Consider the following 22,538-nt stretch of genomic DNA (forward strand, 5'->3'; position numbering starts at 1 on the left):
CCCGCGCCCCCCGGCTGCTCCCCACGGCGCAGCCCCGCTGGGGGACAGCGCCGTCCGCAGCCCTGCAGAATGTGGCCAGCCCCCAGCCCCCGCTGTGTGCACTGGTCATCGCCCCTCTGCAAAGCCCCGGTGCGGGAGGTGGGCGGGACCGGGGTCTGGAGGCGGTGGAGAAAAGAGAAAACGCGGGTAGAAGAGGGGAGCTTTATTAAAGGGCCTGGGGCCCCTCCCGCCCACCGCCCACCCCCAAGCTAGCGTCAGGAACAGGCTCACAGAGTGAGGGGGTGCAGGGCAGAGGAGAGCCTGTGCCCCCCAGACCTTCAGGGAGGCCTTGCCGGGGGCGGGGCTGGAGGGAGCGGTCGTGCCCGGCGGTGGGTGCCCGGGCGTGGGCTTGGGGTGCTACATGGGGTGGCCTTGAGCATCGCCGGCCCAGCTGAGAAGGGGCCTGCCAGGGGCTCCCAGGACACCCTGCCACCCAGGGTGCTCCCGGGAGAGCCCCCGCCCCGGGCCGCACAAGGGGAGGGGCCCCATCTCAGAGGCCCTGGGCAGGAGACGGGGCACGGAAGGGAGGCCGGGGGCGCAGGGACCCCCACCCCTCCTCCCTCGCGCCCCCTAGACCAGAAGCCCCGGAAGGGGGGTCTGCTCACCTGCTGCTGAGCTGAAGCCGCCCCTTGGGGTGGGGCGCCCCTCCCCCGCCCTGCTACGGGCGCGGGGCAGAAAGGGGCACGGGGCAGGCGCGGGGGTCCCCGCGGCCGCTCAGACGTCGGTGCTCACGCTGCGGCTGCGGGAGAAGGCCTCGCGCAGGGCGGCCAGGCGCCCGGGGTCCAGGGCCTGCAGGCCGCCCTCCTGGCCGAGGCTGCGGCAGCCCACGCGCCCGCCCCCGTTGCGCGGGTCCTCGTCGGGCTCCTGCAGGCAGAGGCTGGGCGGCTCGTAGTAGGAGCAGCTGCGGCACAGGGCGCGCGCGGGCGGCGACGCGGGGCGCAGCGCGCCCGCCTGCAGGGGCCCGTTGGCCAGCAGCAGGTGGCGGCCCGGGTGCGGCGGTGGCAGGGGCGCGTGCACCGCGAAGTCGGGCTCCTCCTCCTCGTCCTCGGGCTCCTCCCGCTTGCAGCAGTAGTACTGTGGGCGGACGGACGGACGGACGGACGGCTGCTGACCGGCCCTCCGCGCCCCCTCCCGCGCCGCTGGACCCCCACACCGTCCTGCAGGAGGGGAACCGAGGCACACAGCCCCCGCCCCCGCCCCGGGGGAGGGGCCTCGCCAGCGGGCGCCCTGGCCTGTGGCTGCCCCCCCTCGCCGCCCAGCGCGGGGCGTGGGCTCGGGCCCTGCCCACGCTGGTACCTGGAGCCGGCAGTAACACAGCACGGCGATGATGCAGAGCAGAATCACGGTCGCCAAGATGCCCCCAGTGATCACCACCGTGCCGGCTGTCATCCGCCCGTCTCCATCAACCCCCTGCAGCACGGGCAGGACAGGGCTGTGAGGGGCGGGGGGCTGCCCGCCGGCAGACATGGGCGCCCAGTGGGTGACGTCGGGCTCAGTGGCGGCTCTGGGGCCCCTTTCGCATGAGCCACTTCACCCTGGCATCCCAGGCCGTCTTGGGCATGCGTGGCCCAGCCCCTCTGGGAGTCCCGGTCTGTGTCTGTGGGGAGGGTGACCAGGGCTGGGCAGGGCCCACGCACCCCTGGCCTGAGCTGGGGGTGGTTTCTGCTCTGTCCACACCTCCGTGGCTTTGCTGTGTGCAGAGCTGGACCCAGTGCCCGGCCCAGGTGGGGCCCTTCTAGGTAGGCAGCCCCACGTGGACAGACGCGGGGGGCCTGCTGGAGGCCGCGTCAGGACAAACGTCCGGTTTCCTGGAGGCAGACGCTATCGTGGGAAGTGACAGGATCTGCAGGCCTGTGCTGCCCGGCCACATGGGGCCAGGGCCCGTCTCCTCCTCTCGGAAGAGTCACAGCTCACAGCGGGTCTTCCGGGTCCACACGCGGTGCCCCCCGCCGGGCTCCTGCCTTGTCAGGAAGTGACTTAGTTTTGCTTTTGAGTCGGAGAAGCCGTTTGGTGCCTGACTCAGAGGCAGAAAAGCAGGTGTGCACGCAGGGGTCCCACCGTGGCAGCCCCAGGACGGAGAAGCCCCTCCCTCCTCCACCCAGGCAGCACCGGCCGGTCTCTCCCGCCTGCGGGGTGGGGGGCCCTGCAGGGGGTCCTGGCCTCAGGGCTGAAATTTCCTCTCTGGGAACAGGCGCGTGACTGGCCTGGGGACGCAGGTCAGGGCGAGGCCCGAGCTCTGCCGAGGAAGGCGTGGCCCATCTGGGGCCAAGCTGGGACTGGAATCCAGACCCCCACGGACAGACAGACCCAGACAGACGAGCCGGCACGACAGCGCGAGCACAGCTGGGCGGCAGAGCCCAGACGGGATGCAGGAGCGGGGCCCCGCGTTCCCGGGCTCGGGGCCCGCCGGCTCCCTCTGCTGGCCGGGCCGGGCCGGGCCGGGCGCGGGGCGCAGAGAGGCCGGGAGCCGTGCAGGATGGGCTGTGTGTGGGTCCGGTGCCTCTCAGCCGAGTGCAGAGCGGGACAGCAGCCGCCCGCGGGGTGCCGGGCCCCCAGCCCTGCCCGCGTTCCTTGGGGCTCCCGGGCCCGGGTCTCTCCCTCGCCCTGGGAGGCTGGAAAACCCGCAGCGACCTGACCCCAGACACCTGCCCCTCGTCCCGGCTTTCCCCGCGCGCCGCAGCCCCTGTCCCCATCCCAGCTGACCCCGGGCAGCACCCCGTCCCGGAGACGCCCGCGGCCTCCCACACATCTGTGAGACGGGCTGGCGGGCCCCGCTGCCGTCCCCGGGGTGCCAGCCGGGACAGGCGGAGACGAGGCAGACGGCGGGGAGGGTGCCGGCTCAGGCCAGGCGCCCGGGGCTGTCAGCAGCCGCTCCGACACCCGGGCCACGTCTAGCTGGAGCAGCCGCCCTGCTGCACGTACCCCTGCAGGCTGAGGGGCCGTGGCGCCGTGGGCACAGGCCGGGCCGGGCTCCACCAGCAGGCAGGCATGTGGCTGCGGCCTCACTGCTCCCAGCTGGCGCCTGGGCACACTTCACTCCCCAGCCATCCCCACAACCCGCCCTCGTGCCACTCTGTCTTGCTGGGCGCTGGCCCTGGGGGTGCCCTTTCCCCTGACTCTCCAAGGCCTGGCCTAGCGCAAGGCGTGCCCTCTCTTCCAGAAAGCCCTCCCAGACTGCCCCAATGCCCGTGGCAGAGCCGTGAGGGAGCACAGCACCCCTGGGGCAGGCTGAGGCCGTGCGGGTGCCCGGGACCCCGTCCCCCCCGACCCCACACAGCCGGCTGCAGCAGCGAGCCTGTCCCCTCCTTCGCCCCTCAGACCTCCTTGTGGGCTGAGGTGTCTGCTCAGTGGACACCCAGATGACCAGCCTGAGGCGCTGCCCAGGGGCCTGGGCACTGCCAGCCCACGCTGCGGTGCAGGGGCCTCCCGCAACCGTTTCCTTCTCTGACCCATGGGCAGAGCAGGGGTCGGACCCCATGTCTGCCAGCTCCTCCTTGCTCTGCGAGGGGTCGGGCTGGTCCGTCGCTGTCTGGGGGTGCCGGGACAATCAGAGGCTGCAGGTAAGCCCTCGGGCAGGAAGCTGCAAACGCCAGGGGACATTCTTGCCCAACTGCCCGGTGCCCCCTGGACACCAGATCCCAGGAACAGCGGCTCGAGGAGCTTGAGGGTCCGCAGTGGGCTGAGTGCAAGGCTCACTCTGGGGGGCTTCCTGGGGGAGGAGGCCCTCTGGCTGGCTCTGTAAACTCCCAGCTCCTCGAGGGACGGCAGTGACCGGGCCCGTGTGCACGCCCCTGCCAGTCCTGGGGGGCCGGTCTCACCCCCCGCCTGCAGAACAAGGCCCAGTGGGGAGGTGCGGGCAGTGGGCCCAGACGGCCCCCACCTGCCCAGCCCTCCCCGGCGGCCCGGCCCGCAGTGCTGCCATCTGGAACCGGCCCGCTCAGACGCTTCCGTTTCCTCAGGTTGCTGGCTCCCCGCCCCGTCTGTTTGTCCTGCTCCCCGTGCTCCAGGCCACAGCGCTCCTCCCCAGACGCCCAGGCCCGCCTCACTCAGGGGTGGGGGCTTCGGGAACAGACCCAGGCGGGGAACTGAGGCAGGGCAGCTGCCCCTGCGTCTGGGCGGGGGGCTCGGGGGAGCGTCTGTCTGGCCGCTACCTGGAGGGCGGCCGCGAGTTCCTGTCTAGACTCCGGCACATTTGTTCCCAATTTCACGCCCCGCGGACTCCCCTGGCCCGCCGGGTAATGAGTGGGCGGGCGCGCGTCTGGGGGCCGCTGTCCAGGGCCGGGGGCGGGCAGAGCCTGGTTCCCAGCAACCCCCAGGGAGCGAGCTCCCGGGCCCACACCCGGCCGGGAGCGGGATGGGGCTCGAGGCCGGAAGGCGGGGGCGGGGGGCGCAAGCCGTGCTCCGTGACAGGAGGGTCACACGCACTCCCCCGTTCTGGGGCCCCAGACGCGTCAGAGACGCAGGGGGCTCAGCCTCTGACGGGAGGCCACCTGCAGGGCTGGGCCCACACGCTGGCAGAGCTGGGGCCCGGCGGGGGCTGGGCAGGCCACCTCCGGGACACGCGTGTGGATGGACACCTCCCAGGCTCCCCTGCACAGCCAGAGCCCCAAGGTTCCCGGAGGAAAGCCGAGGCCCACCCAGCCCCCCAGAGGTGCAGAGCTGAGCCCCCTGAGCCGGCCAGAGGAGCGGGGTCCCGATGGCACCGTGCTCAGTCACCGTCTCCAGCCCCGAACGTCTGGAAGACCCCGGGGCCCCATGAGGCAGCCCTGCCAGGGCCACGGGGCAGCCCCACCCCCGCGACAGCAGAGGCCAGGACAGGCGTGGACACTCGGGTGAGGCGGCACCCAGCTGCTGCCAGGGGAGGGCCACCCAGGGCCACCGACTCGGGTCCCTCCTGGCCCCCATACCCGGGCTTGTGGGGTGCACACCATGGCCGCACCGTAGGTCAGGGCAAGTGGGTCCAAACTAGCAGAAAGGCAGCTGCCAGGCACCCTTCTGGAACCTTGCAGAACCTTCCAGAATCTTCTGGAACTTGAGGAGTTGGGAGAGGAGGCCTCTGAGCCCAGGCAGACAGGGTCCCATTTTCTCTCCCTCGGGCACTGCGCCGCTTCCCGAGCCCCTCGCCGCCCACCCGGCTTTCCTCGGCTCTGGCTCCTGTTCTTTAGAGACTGGCTGGCAGCGGCTGGCACCTCCCAGAGGCCTGGGGCCACCGGACAGGACCCTGGGGCTCTCGTCAAGGGGACTCTGAGGCGCAGCCTGGCCCGGCCCAGTGGCCCTTGGCTGGGGGGTTGGAGGCCTGACAGGGGCTGCACCGGGCTGGGGGCGCCCGCCCTGGACGCCGGGGTCAGAGCCAGCTGGCAGGGGAGGAGCCTCGGGCAGCTGTGCCCCCGGGGCTGCCCTGGCCCACGAGAGCCCTGGGCTACAGGTCCGAGTAGTGGGGGAGGGGAGGGGACACGGACGGAGCCCAGCAGCCCCGCGGGCAGCAGAAGGGTCAGAGGGGCCAGCAGTGAGGCACACTGCCCGCCCCAACTTCCAGGCACGCCCTGCTGGCCACGGGCCTCTGGATGCGGAGGGGCTGGGGGTTCGGGCCTCTGGGAACAGGGACTGGGCGGGCAGAGGGACCCCTCGCTGCCCCCGGGCCTCCTGCTCAGCCTGGGACCGGCCACCCTCCTGGCACGCGCGCGCGGCCCTGCGGGCTCTTCTGTGGATTTCCTGGGCTCGCATGGGCACACATGCACCCACGCACACAAGCACGGCGGTCTGGCCAACACATGGCAGCATGCATGCACACATGTACACACACATGCACACAACACACGCATGTGACACACGCCTGCTCGACAGCCTGGCCGGTGCCCCCAGCACCGCCAGGCCGGCTGGGGCTGCCCAGTTTGCCAGCGACCATGCCTGAGCAAAGGGCACCTAGAAACGGTTCCAGAACCCAGGGCAGTCGCCCACCCCCAGACATGAGCGTGTCACCAGGCCCCAGGGAGAGACCAGACGTACATGGAGGGTGTTCCGGAAGGGGCTCGCCCAGACCGGCCGGCGGCCTGCAGCCCCCGCGGGCACAGGGGCCAGGAAGAAGGCCGTCTGGACGTTCTCCCCCGCCCAGCGTCTCCGAGCCCCGTGGAAGGGGCGTCTCCCTCCCCAGGCCGCACACAGGCAGGCGGCAGCTCAGCCCCTGCAGGGCCCGGCCACAGGGGCCACCCACATCCCGCCTCCCCCGGGGCTTCCGCAGGCTCTCGGCTCCCAGCCTGGCTGGGGCCCGGCCACAGCCCCGTGGAGGCTGCTCCGACGCTGGCTGCCACGGGCGGGGGGCAGAGAGCAGCAGCGCCTCTGGCTCCGGCGGTTTCCATGGAGACCCGTGAGCAGGGGACCCTGGGACCCAGGACTGGGGCACCTGGACAGCTTCTGCCCAGAGCCGGGCTGGGACAGGGAGAGGTGAAGGGCTGAACCCAGGGTGGCCTCGGGCTCCGGTGGAGACCACATGTGCACATACATAGTTCTTGCATGTGGGCACACATGTGCCCCTGAGCCCTAGTTTGGTCACGGAAGCAGAAGTGCTGGCACAGGGCACACACGTGCATGCACACCCCATGTACATACAGGTGCACACATGTGTACACATGTCTATACGTGCACTTGTGTTGGCCTTGTGTACATACCTGCATTGTGCACACATGTGTGTATGTATCAATGTACACTGTGTGTGAATGCAAATGCATGTGTGAATCCATGTACATATATAGGCATATGCACACATGTGAGTGCATATGTGTACCCTCGCATGTGTGCCCTTGGACACATGTGTACCATGTGTCCATGTGCATGCAAACAGGTATGTGAACACATGTGTTCATGTCCCAAGGTGCACATGTGTATCATGTATGGTGCTTCCCAAAGCCCTGCGCATGTGTATGAAGCTCGTGACCCTGTGAGTGATGTGCAGTGTTCAGTGACCTGGAAATGCACATATGATGTGTGTTCATGTGCGGGACATGCATTCCTGCCCAGGTGTGAACAGGTGTACTTTTCCACACATGCACATCTGTGTGTGCATATAAGGAGTGTGTGCATGTGTGAGGTGTGTGTGGTGTGTAAGGTATGTGTGTGAGGTGTGTGAGGTATGCGTGTTTGTGAGGTGTGTGAGTGCATTGCATGTGTGTGAGGTGTGTGTGTGGTGTGTGCATGTGTGAAGTGCCTGAAAGTGTGTAAGGTGTGAATTATGTGAAGTGGGTACATGTGTGTATGTGTGTGAGGTGTGTATTTGACATGTGAGTGTAAGGTATTTGTGTGTATTGCATGTATGTGGTGTGTGTGAGGTGTGTGTGGCATGTGTGTAAAGTGTGTGCATGTGTGAGGTGTGTGTGCGTGGTGTGTATGAGGTGTGTGTGTACATGTATAAGGTGTGTGTATTGCATGTGTGTGAGGTGTGCATGCGTGTGTGTGCGTGTGTAATGTGTGTGTGGTGTGTGGTCCTGATGTGGACGGAGCAGAGAGCAGGACAGAGGCTAGTGGCCCCCTGGGGGCAGTGGTGGCTCCGTGGCCGGGCGCCCTGGGGCTGTGGGGGCTGTGTCGGGGGACGAGCCTCGGCAGAGAAGCCGACTCCCAGACCCATGAGCCATAGGCTTGGTCATGGGAGCAGAAGTGCTGGCACTGGAGGACGTCCGGAACCTTCCTTCCCACCGGAAGGGCCCTCAGCGAGTGCCGCACCGCCCTCAGACCCCGCAGCCCCTGGGCGCCCCCCCACTTCACACCTGCCCACCACTCCCCTTGTCCCCCTCACTCCCCCTCCCCCCTCTCCCTCACTCCTTCCTGCCCCTCGCAGCCCCCTCACCGCCCTCTCGCTGCTCCCTTCTCCCTGCTGCAGCCTTCCCAGCCCCAGAGGGTCCAGCCAGAGGTGCCCCGGGCAGCAGGCAGGCGCTGGGCCCCAGTGGCCTTGGCCCCCCCTTGCCCCAGGAAGGAAAGGGAGGCTTGAGGAGTGGGTGAGCACCGAGCACAGCGCCAGGAGTCAGCCCTGGCACGGCCCTGTGTGGCCCCAAACAGGAAGAATGCGGCGGGCACCAAGGCGGTCGCCCGCACCCCCCACCAGGCGGGCGTGGAGGCTCCTGGCAGGAGACGCCTGGGTGGTCCGCAGGGACTCCGGGAACGCCTCAGGCAAGCCAACGCTGACAACAGTTTCCATTCTGCAAATGGCTTCGCCGTGGACCAGGCCCCTGTGCAAAGGGGGCTGCACCCACACGGGGGCGAAGGCGTGAACGAACGCGGGCAGTGGAGGGACCCGTGGGCCCTGCGGTCAGTCGGCCAGCGCCCCCGAAAGGACCTGGAGCCTCGCGTGTCTGCGCCTCAGGAGGCCCCGGAACCAAGCCTGCTAGGGGGTGGCGGCCAGCAGGAAGCGTGAGACCACGGGGGTGTCGCCTCTCCGACGGCCCCCCACGCCCCGGCCCTGCAGGCAGAGCAGAGCTGCCGCTAGGGCGTGCTGGTGGGCCGCAGCCCTGGGAGGGGGTGGATCTCCCGAGACCCCTGCGTGGGGGAGGGGCGCGGGCATCCCACCCAGGCCCGAGTGCAGGGCGGGCTGCTGGGTCCCTGGCCTTAAAGGAGCAGCCAAGGGGGAGTGGGGAGGTGTGTGGAGCCTGTGCCTCCCGCTCTGCCTCCACCTCCAGGAAGCCTCTCCTGACTGCCCCTCCCAGGGGACTGCGACCTCTCACCCTAGCAGCCTGGTGCCACATCACTTGCCTTCCGTCTCCCCACCTGTCCCCAAGCACGCGACTGCCCAGCCTCACTGCACGGAACAGTCTGAGTCCGGGATGTCCCCAAGCCTGTGGCTGGCCTGGGCCAGGGAGCGAGTGAGAGTGGGTGTCTGTGCGGGTCAGCGTCAGCGGGGGGCATGCAGCCATGGACGTCACAGGGGCTGTGTCCCTGGGGGCCCTCAAGGCAGGTGCTCGTTCTCATGGACATGCGTCTCACTCGGCCAAAGGGGCGCCTTGACCCCTGGGCCGGCCTGGCGCTGCCAGGTGCGGGACTGGGCCAGGACCCCCCGTGCGTGAACCCACCACGGCTCGGTCCCACAAGCAGGAGCTGCCCCGCCTCAGCCTCTGATGTGGAGCTGTTGATGTCCCATGCATGAGGAACCCCACAGGACACGGCCTGCTGGACACGGCCCCACTGGACACAGCCCATAGGACACGGGCTGCTGGACACGGCCTGCTGGACACAGCCCACAGGACACGGCCCTGCTGGACACAGCCCACAGGACACAGCCCATAGGACACAGCCCACAGGACATGGCCTGCTGGACACGGCCTGCTGGACACAGCCCACAGGACACGGCCCTGCTGGACACGGCCCCACTGGACACAGCCCACAGGACACAGCCCACAGGACACGGCCTGCTGGACACGGCCTGCTGGACACGGCCCCACTGGACACAGCCCCACTGAACAGGGCCCACTGGACACAGCCCACTGGACACGGCCCCACTGGACACGGCCCCACTGGACACAGCCCACAGGACATGGCCCTGCTGGACACAGCCCACTGGACATGGCCCTGCTGGACACAGCCCACTGGACATGGCCCTGCTGGACACAGCCCACTGGACATGGCCCTGCTGGACACAGCCCACTGGACATGGCCCTGCTGGACACAGCCCACTGGACACGGCCCTGCTGGACACGGCCCCACCGGACACAGCCCACAGGACATGGCCCTGCTGGACACAGCCCACTGGACATGGCCCTGCTGGACACAGCCCACTGGACACGGCCCTGCTGGACACAGCCCCACGAGACGCGGCCCGACATGGCCTCGTGACGCCCGGCTGCACGCCGGCAGGAAGCGTGGGGCCAGGCTGCAGCCCGGAGACCTCGGGGGTGACTGTGGCCCAGCCCGGCTGCCGGCCCCTCCCCAGAAACCCTCCCGCCCCAGCTGCCAGGCAGGACCCCCGGGACCCTGAGGGCTGGGCTGGGCCACGGTGGACCCTGTGGGCTCTGGCTGGCCTGCCCAGGGGCCCCCTTGGGTCACTCAGGGCTCACTCCCACCCGTGTGTCAGGGACATGTTGGGACCGTGCCAGAGACCCCTGCTGAGAGCGCCCGCCTCTCCTCGCCCTGCTCCTCCCTTCCCCCCTCCCCTCCTCACTCCTCCTCCCCCTCCTCCCCCTCCCCCCTCCCCCCCTCGGTGCGAGTCCTCCAGCCCTCCGTGCTCACAGCCCCGGGAGCCCCGCGGGAGCGTGCGTGACGGTCATGCCCAGGACCAGGGGGTCACTGTCCTGCTTCACACCCAGGCCCTCGGGTGTGAAGGCCCTCAGATGGGGCCATGCCAGGCTTGTGGGCCAGCGGGGCCTGGCCTGGCAGAGCCGGCGCCCTCAGCAGCCCCACTCCGGGCGCGGGGCCAAGCGGGGGCGGCAGCAGCAGCTCGCGCCTGCTGGGGAGGGTAACGAACCCTGGGGGAACAAAGAACTTTGGAGAGGAACGGCGCCGGGAGACAGTGAGCTGGCAGCCGCAGGCCAGGGGGCGGCCCGGCCCGCGAGGGGAAACACCCGCCAGGGCCTCGAGGCGCGCTGCTGGGGGCCTGCGCGGCCGGTGGGTTTCTGCCCCGAGTGCAGGGGGCAGCAGGGCCTCGGGCCTGGCGCGTGAGGAGGCTCGAGGCTCGGACCCTCTGCAGCCGTGCCGTGTGCAGAGGGCGCGGGAGGGCGAGCGGGCGCGCACGGGCATCACGCACAGCCACTGCCCCTGGCGGGGCGGCGGGCACGGACAGCAGGTCCTGGGCCGTGGGGAGGGCCGGGCTCTGGTTCAGGGCCCTCGGAGACACCGAGTCCCGGGTTCACCAGGGTCCCATGGCAGAGCGGGGGTCTGCCAGCTCCCGGGGGGAGTCGGGAGGCACCGGGGGGGGGCTGAGTGACTCATCCGAGGCACCAGAGATCGGCCACTCGGGCAGGAGTGTCATGTCCTGTCCCTGTGCCCAGGGGTCCCCGAGTGCCTGAGGTCGCCGGCCTGTGTCAGGCCCCCCGCCCAAGGCCTCGGACACCCCCACCCTACAGGCACGTGCAGACCCGGCCACACGGTGCCCCAGATGGGCCCCCACACTCCACGGCCTGTGCCACAGGGACCTGCCCAACCCCAGCCCTGGCAGGGGCCCAAGTTTCCAAGGCAGCAGGAGTGGCCCCGGGCAGCTGCCTCCAAGGGTGAGTGGACAGGCCACGGGGCTGCCAGTCCAGGTCGGGCCACCCTCGCCCTGGGCTCTGTCCTCAGAAGCTGGCCCTTCCTGATGGCCCAGGGCAGGCAGTTGGCATGGGGCGGGCAGGCAGCCCCCTGCGCTCCCAGACAGACCCTTGGGTTTGCTCCGGGGGCGTGTGAGCCTCCTCTGGGCTGGGCCCTGGTCAGGGAGCTCGGGCAGGCTGGGGCGTGTTCGCGCCCGGGGAAGGCCCCCATGCCGGCCCGGGCAGGGTGGGTGCTGGCTGGTGCCCGAGGGTGACCTTGGTCAGACCTGCAGCTTCCCCGCACCTTGCTCTCCCCATCCCAACTGTGCCCCGCAAGGGCCCCGCTCCTGGCAGCAGAGGCTGGGCCCGCTCTTCTGGAACTTTCCCTCTCCAGGATGCGTCGTCCCGGCGTAGAGCAGGACGGTGCGTGCCGGGGCGCGGAGGGGTGCCCGACCGCCCCGCTGGGGCTGCGCGCCTCGGCTCACCGGGGCACTTGGAGTGTGTCCAGACTCTGGGCGGGGGCGCAGGGCGCAGCTGCCCGCGGGGGCCCCTGTGGGACACCCCCAGCCAGGACAGGCGGCAGTGGGCGCAGAGAAGCGGCGGGGAACGCGCCCCCCGCGCGGCCCTCGTCAGCCCCCACCCGGGCCCTTACCTTGAACCTTGGGAACGGCGCTGCCCCGCCGGCCGAGGACTCGCGCGCACGTGACGGGGAGGTCCGTCCCGCGCCCGCCGGTGCGTCCGTCCGTCCCGGGCTCAGCTCGGCGGCGCGGAGAGGCGAGTGCGTGCCCGGCGGGAGCCCCGCAGCCCCGCAGCGGCCGCGCGGCTCCGGACGGCCCGGCTGGCTCCCGGCTGGCTCCGGCACGCGCGCGGCTGGCAGCCCGGTCCCGCGCCGGGGCGCGCGCCGGCGGCGGGGCGCGCGCGTGCCGGGATCGCGCCGCCAGCTGCGCGCGCGTCGTCGGGGGCTGCGCGCCCCGGCCCGGAGCTGTCCCCGGTGCTGACGGCGCGTGCGGCCCCGCCGGGCTGGCACCCGCGCCCGCCCCGCCCCGCGCCCCGCGCTCTTTGTCCGCCTCTTGGCGCGCTCCGCTGCGCAGCCGAGGGGGCGAGAGCAGCTGTTACCCACCCCGGCCGGGGGCAAGGCGAGCGGCGCTCTCGGCTTCTCGCGCTCAGAGGGTGCCAGGGGCGGGGTGGGCACCGGTGGCCAGGGCCCAGCCCTCAACGGCCGCCAGGCACGGCCGCGGCTGCATGTCCTTCCTCTCCCGGTTGTCAAGGCGGGAGCGAGTGGCGGGCGAGGATCCGACTGGGTGGCGGGTCTGGGGGGGTCGCGGCCCCTGCATCTCTCGGACGTCCGTGGGGAGCGACCGTGGGGGTTCCCGGGAGCCCGTTTGGGTGGTGCTTGGAAGAATGTTCGGGTGCCCGGAGAGCAGCCAGGGCAGAGTCCCTGCAGGCAGTGGGGGGGGGGTCCTGGCTCCCTGCCCAGCACCGGAAGCGCCTCGTGAAGGTCCTCTCCAAGGTGCCCCCGCTCGGAGGGACGCGCCTGCTGCATCACCCCGAAGACGGGAATGTGGGGGACGGCCAGTGAGGACCAGGGTCCAGCCGGGCCGTTCCCACCCAGTTCCCACGGCTGCTGGGCCGAGCCCCGCCCCCGCTAGCCCGACAAACGTCCCCCACAAGGTTCTTTATGCGCTCCAGGCACGAGCCAAGTGCTCCGCGTGCCAGGAGACCTGGGTGCTGGCGGGGGGCGGGGGCCGCACCCCCCACCCCAACCCTGCGCTGCTCTCCCAGCCAGAGCTGACAGTGAGCAGAGGTGGGAACGCCTCAGAGGGGGAGGGGCGGGGGAGGGGAGGCAGCCCCCTCCCGCTCTCCCGGGAGCCGCAGCCAGGCGGGCACAGAGCTTCCTGCCCGCACTGCTGTGCTCCTGGCTGGCGGCGCCAAGAGCAGGAGGCGCAGCAAGCACCCCAGCCTGGACCAGGCCCCCGAGCCCTCTGCTCTCCCGGCCCTGCCCACATCTGCCCACATCTGCCCACACGGGCCAGCGCAGGCTGGGGAGCCCCTGGCCGGGGAAGCGTGGCGTGCTCGCGTTCTCACCCGGACTGTTTCACCCGGTTCTGCGGGTCCCCACCGCCCCGAGGTCCCACCTCTGAGCCTCACGGTGGCGCCCTGAGGTGCTGCATGGCCGGCAGCAAGTGTCTGGGGGTGTCGATTCCAAGCATCCTGGTGTGCGAAGCCGGGTCCCAGAACACGGGGCGGGGGCTGAGGTGGCGCTGACCTGGCACAGGAGTCCGGGGTGTGCGCGCACGGCTGGGGCCACATCCACCCCCACCCGCTGTCCCACCCGTCCTCACTCAAGTGCAGCCTCAGTCCCGGGCCCCCTCGGGCCCTCACTCAGCCCCGAGGAAGTGCCTTGCACCCAGCAGGTGGCGAGTGGGAGAGTCCCCACGCGGGCTCTGAGTGCAAAGGGGGCCCACACGGGGCACCTTCCTGGGACAAGCGTGGGTCAGTGGGAAGGTTTGTGAGGAGGGTTTGAGGGGGGATCTGAGGGGAGATTCTGAGGGGGACTGAGGGGAGGGTCCGAGGGGAGGGTTCAAAAGAGCATCTGAGAGGAGGGTCTATGGGAAGGGTCTGAGGGGGGTCGAAGGGAGGGTCTGCAGGGTGTCTGAGGGGAGAGTCCAAAGGAGCATCAAAGAGGAGGGTCTGAGAGAAGGGTCTGAGGGGGGTCAACGGAAGGGTCTGAGGGGAGCGACCAGTGGGGCATCTGAGAAGAGGGTCTGAAGGAGGGTCTGAGGGGGGGCCTGAGGGTGGGTCTGAGGGGGGGCCTGAGGGGGATCCAAGGAGAGGTCTGAAGGGGGTCTGAGGGGAGGGTCTGAGGAGAGGGTCCAAGGGGAGGGTCTGAGGGGAAGTTCTGAGGGGAGGGTCTGAGGGGAGGATCTGAGAGGAAGGTCTGAAGGGAGGGTCTGAGGGGAGAGTCTGAGGGGAGGGTCCAAGGGGAAGTTTCAAGGGGAGGGTCCGAGGGGAGGGTCCGAAGGAGGTCTGAGGGGAGGGTCTGAGGAGAGGGTCCAAGGGGAGGGTCTGAGGGTAGGGTCCGAAGGGAGGTCCGAGGGGAGGGTCTGAGGGGAGGGTTCACGAAGAGGGTCCGGATGGGGCATCCAGGGGCTGCAGCTCTCTCTAGATTTCTGAGGGTGGCACACCTGCACCCTCACCACAGCCTCTAACCACAGCACCACGCGGCGTGTGACAGCCCTGGGGACAGAGGGAGTCGCAGAGTCTGGGAGTGTGTCCCAGCCCTTCAGGGGTCTCTGGGGTCACCGCTCCCAGCACAGCTGAGCAGCTGCTGATCATCGTTTTCAGTCCCGGGTCCCCGTGTGGGTGCTCATGAGCTTTTGGGGGCATGACAGCAGGCCTGAGCACCACCCCAAGTGCCCCGCCTGCCAGGCAAAGGGGGAAGAATGGGGCGCCGAGCCAGGCACAGGGGCCGGCCCTGCACGCAGCTGAGGCGGTTCCGTCCCCGGCACCCTATATGGCCCCCTGAATCCACCAGGGGTGATCCCTGAGCACAGAGCCAGGAGTCATCCCTGAGCACTGCCAGATATGGGCTCAAACCAACCAACCAGAAAGAAAGAAACAGAGAGCACGGAAAGAGCCAGGCACCCCCGCCTGTGTGTTGGGGTGCGTACGTGGCGCGGGGAGTCCGCTGCCCGGGTGGGAAGAGCCGTGGCTGCTGGCAGACAGTGCTCGTGGATTTTAATTACCGCAGCATTTTAAAACGTTGTGACAGTGAGCTTGATCCGCTCATTCTTCGGGATCCTGAAAGCGGTGGGTGAGGAGATGGCGCCGTGAGGTGCAGAAATGAATCAACGGTCCCTCAGGGAGCTCGTTACGAGTCGCGGGGGTGAGGCCGTGGGGAGATCTCCTCTCCCTGCCAGGGTGCTTCTCCACCTCAGGAGTCCATTCATCCCCCTCGCCCGCACCGTCCCCAAGGACGGGACGCCGAGGCGCTCTGTGGGGCTCTCCCTGTGCCTGCCTTGGGCCACCGTCGCCCCAGGACCCACAGCCTGGGAAGAGGTGGAGATCATCTTGTGGCATCCAGCTGTGCCCCGTGCCTTGCTGGGGGAGGAGGGGGCAAGGCAGAGGGACAATGTGGTGAGAAGAGGCCGGCCTGCGAAGGGGCCTGTAGGGACACTGAAGGCGCGAGGGGGCGTTGAGGGTGCAGGGGTGAAGAGTAAATATACTAAGTGTGCAGAGGTGAAGTGTGAGGGGGCTCTGAGGATGGAGGGGTGAGGTACAAATATACTGAACACGCGGGGGTGAGATGTGAAGAGGGGCACTGAGGGTGCAGGGGTGATGTGTGAGAGGACACTGAGTGTGCAGCAGTGCGGACTCTGAGTGTGCAGAGTAGGGTATAAATGCCCCAAGAATGCAGGGGTGAGGGCACAGAGGGTGCAGGGGGGAGGGTACTGAGATGTATGGGTGAAGTCTGAGGGGACACTGAGGGTGTAGGAGTGAGGTTTGAGGGGGAGAGTGAGGGTGCAGGGGTGAGGTGTGAAGGGACACTGAGGATGCAGCGGTGAGATGTGAGGGGGACACTGAAGTGCAGGGGTGAGGGCACTGAGGGTGTAGGGGTGAGATGTGAGGGGCACTAAGGGTGAAGAGGGGAGGTGTGAGGGGACCGAGGGTGCAGGGGGAGGTGTGAGGGGCACTGAGGGTGCAGCAGTGCAGACTCTTGAGTGTGCAGGATAGGGTATAAATGCACCAAGAATGCAGGGGTGAGGGCACTGAGGGTGCAGGGGGGAGGGTACTGAGGTGTATGGGTGAAGTGTGAGGGGACACTGAGGGTGTAGGAGTGAGGTTTGAGGGGGAGAGTGAGGGTGCAGGGGTGAGATGTGAGGGGCACTAAGGGTGAAGAGGGGAGGTGTGAGGGGACCGAGGGTGCAGGGGGAGGTGTGAGGGGCACTGAAGGTGCAGGGGGGAGCTGTGAGGGCATCGTGTGCACAGGGCGAGGTGTGAGGGCACTCAGGGTGAGGGGAGCACCTCAGTTTCCCCACGCCTATCCTGAGCTCTGCTCGGTCCTCTGGGCAAAGCCAGCTGGCAGCCATCCTGAAACAAGGTCGTGCTGGCACCAGAGCCTGGAGGGGTGCAGGTGTGGGGGCCGGAGCTCCTGTCCATCCCGGGGGCCAGGCATCCCACCTCAGGTGCAGCCTAGAGGGGCTGCCGGCCCGGCCCGGGTCCTGCCCGGGGTGTCCGTCTGCGACTGCTGCCGCTTGGAAGCTCTCTCCCTGCAGGCTTGGGCCGACTAAGGGCCACAGTCCCCACAGGGCCGCCCGCTGGCCGCCTGCCGCGGGCTTGGCCCACGAACAGGGGGCGCTCCCCGACGTGCCAGGCCGCGCGCGTCCCTGACTCGGGCCGGGCCAACAAGGGCTCTGCTGGGGCGCAGGGCGGTGCTGCCCGAGCCCAACATGCTCGGCCCCCTCGGGGACTGCACCCCGGCCCTCTCCTCCTCCCAGCCCCCCTCGGGGACTGCACCCCGGCCCTCTCCTCCTCCCAGCCCCCCTCGGGGACTGCACCCCGGCCCTCTCCTCCTCCCAGCCCCCCTCGGGGACTGCACCCCGGCCCTCTCCTCCTCCCAGCCCCCCTCGGGGACTGCACCCCGGCCCTCTCCTCCTCCCAGCCCCCCTCGGGGACTGCACCCCGGCCCTCTCCTCCTCCCAGCCCCCCTCGGGGACTGCACCCCGGCCCTCTCCTCCTCCCAGCCCCCCTCGGGGACTGCACCCCGGCCCTCTCCTCCTCCCAGCCCCCCTCGGGGACTGCACCCCGGGCCCTCTCCTCCTCCCAGCCCCCCTCGGGGACTGCACCCCGGGCCCTCTCCTCCTCCCAGCCCCCCTCGGGGACTGCACCCCGGCCCTCTCCTCCTCCCAGCCCCCGTCGGGGACTGCACCCCGGCCCTCTCCTCCTCCCAGCCCCCCTCGGGGACTGCACCCCGGCCCTCTCCTCCTCCCAGCCCCCCTCGGGGACTGCACCCCGGCCCTCTCCTCCTCCCAGCCCCCCTCGGGGACTGCACCCCGGCCCTCTCCTCCTCCCAGCCCCCCTCGGGGACTGCACCCTCCGGGGTCTGGGGGGGGTGGGCCTTCGGGTGGCTCCCGCGGGGCCCCAGAGGGCTGGCACCGCCTCCCAAGGCCCCGCGTCTTCTGTGACCCGCTGTTCATGCCCCTTCGAAAGCTCAGCGTGTGGCTGTGGGTCAGAGGCCCTGCGGGAGCGTCCGAGGGTCGGGGGCACGGAGCAGGTGACAGGCTCTGGGAGCAGAGCTGGGTTCACCCCCCGCAGGCTGTGTGACCTCGGAGAAGGTGCTTGACTGCTCTGTTCCCTGTCGGGTTGGTGTGCAGTCGGGCGGGGCTGGGAGGAGCTGTCAGGTAGATGTCACCACCCTGGAACCGACCCCGCACCAGCAGCCACCGGCAGAGCCTGAGGCCGGGCCCAGAGGCTGCAGGAGGGTGGAGAGAGGCCCGGGTCAGAGGCGCGGGGGCGGGGGGAGGGCGGCCACACAGGGGCCACACAGGGCGCCAGGAGGGAGCCGGGTCAGCTGCAGGCAAGGCAGATGCCAGCCTCTGGCCTGCTTCTGACGCCCCCCTGCTCCGTGCCCCGTCCGGGGTCCCGGCTGGCAGCTGGGCAGCTGCACGTGGGTCCGTGGGCGGGCAGCCGGAAGCCGCTGCCCGGAGCGTCCAGACGAGGCCTGTGCGGGCAATTACGGGTGTGCCAGACGCGAGGCAGCGCTTTAGGAATCAATGTCTTTGTACCCGTCAGTATAACCTGATTAGGCACGGCGAGGAGTCGATTCGTGACAGGCCTCTGCAGCCTGAGCCGGGGCGCAGGGGGACAGTGAGCCCCTGGGGGGGCACGGGGGACAGTGAGCCCCTGGGGGGGCACGGGGGACAGTGAGCCCCTGGGGGGGCGCAGGCCGACAGTGAGACCCTCGGGGGGGCGGTCACAAGCGGACAGTGAGCCCTCGGGGGGGGGGTCACAGGCGGACAGTGAGCCCCTCAGGGCGGGGGTCACAGGTGGACAGTGAGCCCCTCAGGGCGGGGGTCACAGGCGGACAGTGAGCCCTTCGGGGCGGGGTCACAGGCGGACAGTGAGCCCTTCGGGGCGGGGGGTCACAGGCGGACAGTGAGACCCTCAGGGCGGGGGGTCACAGGCGGACAGTGAGCCCCTCAGGGCCGGGGGGGTCACAGGCAGACAGTGAGCCCCTCAGGACGCAGGGGGGGGTCACAGGTAGACAGTGAGCCACTCAGGGCCGGGGGGGTCACAGGCGGACAGTGAGCCCCTCAGGGCCGGGGGGGTCACAGGCGGACAGTGAGCCCCCGTCCCTTTGCTCAGCCCCGGGTGCCTGCAGTTGGCCGAGCCTCCTCCTTCTGGCCTGCTCCTCAGAGTCTTGGTGGCACTCAGGCTCCTGCCCTCTGCCCAGCCTCAGTCCCGAAGCCCGGCGGGGCAGACCTGCTCCCATGGGTGAGCCTCGGGCGGCTGGGACCCTATGTCGGCCCCCCGCCCTCCCTCCCCTCCGTAATACCAGCTTGGACCGGTGTGAGCCCCCAGTGGGCAGGGGCCTTGCCCTGGGGCCCCCTTACCGCCTGGGTGGTCACTTCTCTGCCTCAGGTACGGGGCCCCCACGAGTTGCTCCCTCCGCTCTGCCCTCCGAGCCGGGCCCGGGACGGACTTCTCTCGGGAAACAGTGCTCCTTCGGAGCGAGTTTCCCCTTGAGCACTCTCAAAGGGCGCGTGGGTGCCTGGGCGCTTGTGTCCTGTGTATAGTGGACACCAGGTTCCAGCCAAGTCATCCATGAGCACAGAGCCCGGAGCGTCCGAGCACCCCTGTGGGGAAGCCCAGAAACCACAGGAACCGGATAAGAAGAGAAGCCGACAGTCTCCCGGCTGGGCCCTGGCCGTGCACAGGACCTCGGGTCCCACCCACAGCGCCTGGCCCTGAGCAGAGCCGAGAGCAGCGCCCCCCAGCAGACATTTCTCTGGTGCCGGGGGGAGCCCCGGGAGGGGTCTCGGCGGGCCCCGCGGCAGACGTGCTGGAAACGGCCGTTTGGGTGACGCTTTGGAACCGAGGCTGCAACTTAGAAATAACCAGAACGGGCCACAGCGGCCCTGGCGGCCCCCGCTCACCGCTGCCCGGAAGATGGCAAGGGGAGTGGGGGAGGCTGCGCGCGGGCAGCGGGGTGGCCCCGGCCTCGGCCAGGCCGGCTGCGTCCCCGGGATGGGGTCCCAGTGGAGGCAGGCCCCCGCCTGTGACCCCCCAGCCCAGAAGCCGTGCGGGGGCCTGGCCGTCCCCCGCCCCGCGCCCCCCGGCCGCGTGTCCCCGTAACCTGATCAGTGCAGGGAAATTGGATCAGGCGCTGGGCTCCGCCGCCCAGCCCGCCCTGGGCAGCGCCTCTGCCCGCGTCTGCCGCGCACGGGCGCCTTGATTGAATTTCCTCCTGCGCGTGCGGCTGACGGGGCTGCCCCGGGCACGGTCGCCACCGTCAGCACAGCCAGATGCCACATCCCTGCTCGGGGTGGGCCCTGGCGGCTTTGGGCCCCCAGGACGGGTCCTGCTCCCACTGACGTCCTGCCCAGGCCATGACGTCCACGGGCCCTGTCCGTCACCCCGGCCCCGCAGAACCCCAAAGTGGGCACCAAGAGCTGGCCCTGCAAGCCAGGGGGGCACCAGGACGCAGCGTGGTTGGCAGCTGTCCCAGGGCCCGAGGGCACCCGCCTCCCCCGCGTGAATCCCAGAGACCTGAGGGTGTGGATGGGACACCCCACAGCCAGGCCCGCGAGCAGTCTGGGGCCCTGCACCCCAAAAAGGAGACGCCCAGTGCAGCGGCGGGTGGGGGTGGGGCTGGGGTGCCCGGAGGAGCCAGACGGAAGGGCGGGGGGCGCTGGAGAGGGGCCCTGAGGGGGGTGGGCTTGCGGCCCCTGGGCACGGGGGACAAACACGGGGAGCTGGTGATGGCGGGCCGGCCGCTGCCCCCTTGGAGAAAGTCAGCAGGACAGCTGGCGAGGAGGGGCTCTCTGGGTGGTCTGGGGCCGTCCCGGCGGGTCAGGGCCTCCTCCTGGCTCTGTGCTCAGAGGTCAGTCCTGGGCGGGCTCTGGGCGGGAGCTTGGCCCGTGCTCCTGCTGGCCCCCGGCTGTGGGTCTCACGGAGGCGTTGTGGGGTCTCCGTTGCCCGTCACAGGGGAGGGGCTGCGTTCCCCTTGGCTCCTCCTCCTGCCGTGCTGTGGCCTTGGGCAGCAGCTCAGCCCCGTCCAGCCCCGTCCGGCCGGGGAACCTGGGGTGCAGGAGCCCTGGAGACCAGCTCCTCTCCTCGCCCGCCCCAGCCCAGCCTCCCCAGCTCTGCCGGCGCAGGCCTGTGCGGGTCTGGTCCAGCGGGCAGGGGCCTCAGCAGCCTGGTCATCGCAGGGCCACGCGGGTCTCGCCCAGGCCCAGCGGCAGGGCAGGCAGGAGGCCACTGGCCGGGCTGCGGCCCCCAGCCCCCGCCGTTGGTCTCAGCGTTGCCCATTCCCAGGACCCCCTGGGTGAGAGGGGTGAGGTGAAAGGGCCTGGCTCTCGCCGCCGGGCTGCCCACAGCTCCCTCCCGTGGGAACCTGGTCACTGCTTTACGGTGGACCCGGGGTCCCCCTGTGCCCAGCCCGGCCGTGTGCCTGGCAGCGGCTGCCCCAGGCAGGGCTGGAGGCCTGGTGTGTCTGGCAGCGTCCAGGCCCTTCGGGAAGCCCGGGGAAGCCTGGTGTGGGGGGCTGTCCTGCATGGCCAGGGAGGGCACCCCTCGCTCCGCCCAGGGCTCACGCCTCACCTGCTGGGGGCGGGTGCTGGCGGCCTGTCAGCTCTTGGGTGTTGAGTGTGTGTGAGTGTGCGAGCGTGTATGTATGAGCATTCGTGAGCATGCATGTGTGTTGAGTGTGTGAGCTGGGGAGTATATGTGTGAGTGTGAGAGTGCGTGAGATCGTGAGTGTGTGAGCATGTGTGAGTGTGAATGAGTGTGTGTGAATGAGCATGTGAGCATGGGAGTGTGTGACTGGGGTGTGTGAGTGCGTGAGTGTGTATGAGCATGTGTGAATGAGTGGGCATGTGTGAGCGTGCGGGTATGTATGAGCATGTGTGTGAGCATGTGAATGTGTGAGTGTGGGTGTGACTGTGACTGTTTAAGGCACATATGACTGTGTGTGACCATGTCTATGTGTGTCTATGTGTGTGAGGGTGTGAGTGTGTAGGTGTGAACATGGGTATCTGTGAGTGTACACAAGTGTATGTGCGGAGTGTGTATGTGCAAATGTGTGAGTGCGTGTGTGTGACTGAGTGATTTGTGAGTGTGTATGAGTGTGTGAGCACGTGACCGAGTGTGTATATGTGTATCTGTGTGTGTTTTTGCGAGTATGTGTGAGTGTGTAAGTGACTGTGTGTGTCTATATATGTGCCTATGTGTGTTTGAGTGGGTGTCATGTATGAAAGTATGTTTGTGTATGTGTAAGTATGTGTGCCTGTGCATGTGTGTGCTAGTGTGTGTGTGCATGTGTGTGTGTGTGTGCGTTGGAGGGCAGTACTTGGCCTTTCACTGTGCCTTTCTTCCTTCTGCCCCTGCTGGCCCTGCTGACAGCGTCCCTGGGGCCCCCACAGGGTGGGGCACGGCCTCACTTCTGCAGAGCCTGTGTGGCCGCGGGGGGCCGTCCACAGGGGGCTGCCAGTGGCAACTGGGTCTGGCTCCTCCAGAGGGAGGCTGGCGGAGGGGCAGGGTGGAGCAGGGAGGGAGTCAGGTACCCACAGCAGTCAGCTCAGGACAAGCAGGGAGGGCTTCTTGGAGGCGGCAGCACAGATCTAAGTGTTGCAGTGCACCCCAACCCATTACCCGCCCCCACAGTGCACCCCAACCCATTACCCTCCCCATGGTGACCCCTACCCAGCGCCGCCCCTGCAGTGTACGTCAATCCCCTGCCCCCTTCACAGCAGTGACCCCGATCTCCCCGGGGCCAGAGGCACCGTCCACACGGACGCCCCTCGGAAACTGCCCTGTGCTGCGGGCTCGGGGTCGGGCCGCCCCTCCATCAGGCCGGGGCCAGGGCAGCAGCCAGCTGCGGGCGGCGGGTTCTGGAGTCACGGGGGCTCGAGGCCAGTCGGCTCCAATTGTCCCTGACGGGGCCCATGTGTCATTAGGCGCATTAGGAGGCAGGAAGGCACAGCGCTGCCCGGGGGCACGGGCTGCTGGGAGGGTCAGCGGGACAATCGAATTGGCCACCAGACAAATGTGATTAGGAGGTCTCGCCCCCCCAGAGGACAT

General features: G+C 69.3%; 1 protein-coding gene across 1 annotated transcript; it reads right to left on the reverse strand.

Annotated features, from left to right (window-relative positions):
• Positions 1 to 187: 187 nt before the first annotated feature.
• On the reverse strand, positions 188 to 12,135 carry FAM163B (family with sequence similarity 163 member B). Its single transcript, XM_055133282.1, has 3 exons — positions 11,890 to 12,135; positions 1,336 to 1,449; positions 188 to 1,113 (listed from the first exon to the last, which is right to left on the reverse strand). Exons 2-3 carry the CDS (start codon positions 1,426 to 1,428, stop codon positions 754 to 756), a joined length of 453 nt encoding a protein of 150 aa, XP_054989257.1. The 5' UTR covers positions 1,429 to 1,449; positions 11,890 to 12,135; the 3' UTR covers positions 188 to 753.
• Between the last annotated feature and the right edge of the window lie 10,403 nt (positions 12,136 to 22,538).

This window comes from Sorex araneus, chromosome 1, assembly GCF_027595985.1.
Source record: "Sorex araneus isolate mSorAra2 chromosome 1, mSorAra2.pri, whole genome shotgun sequence".
Taxonomy (NCBI): Eukaryota; Metazoa; Chordata; class Mammalia; order Eulipotyphla; family Soricidae; genus Sorex; species Sorex araneus.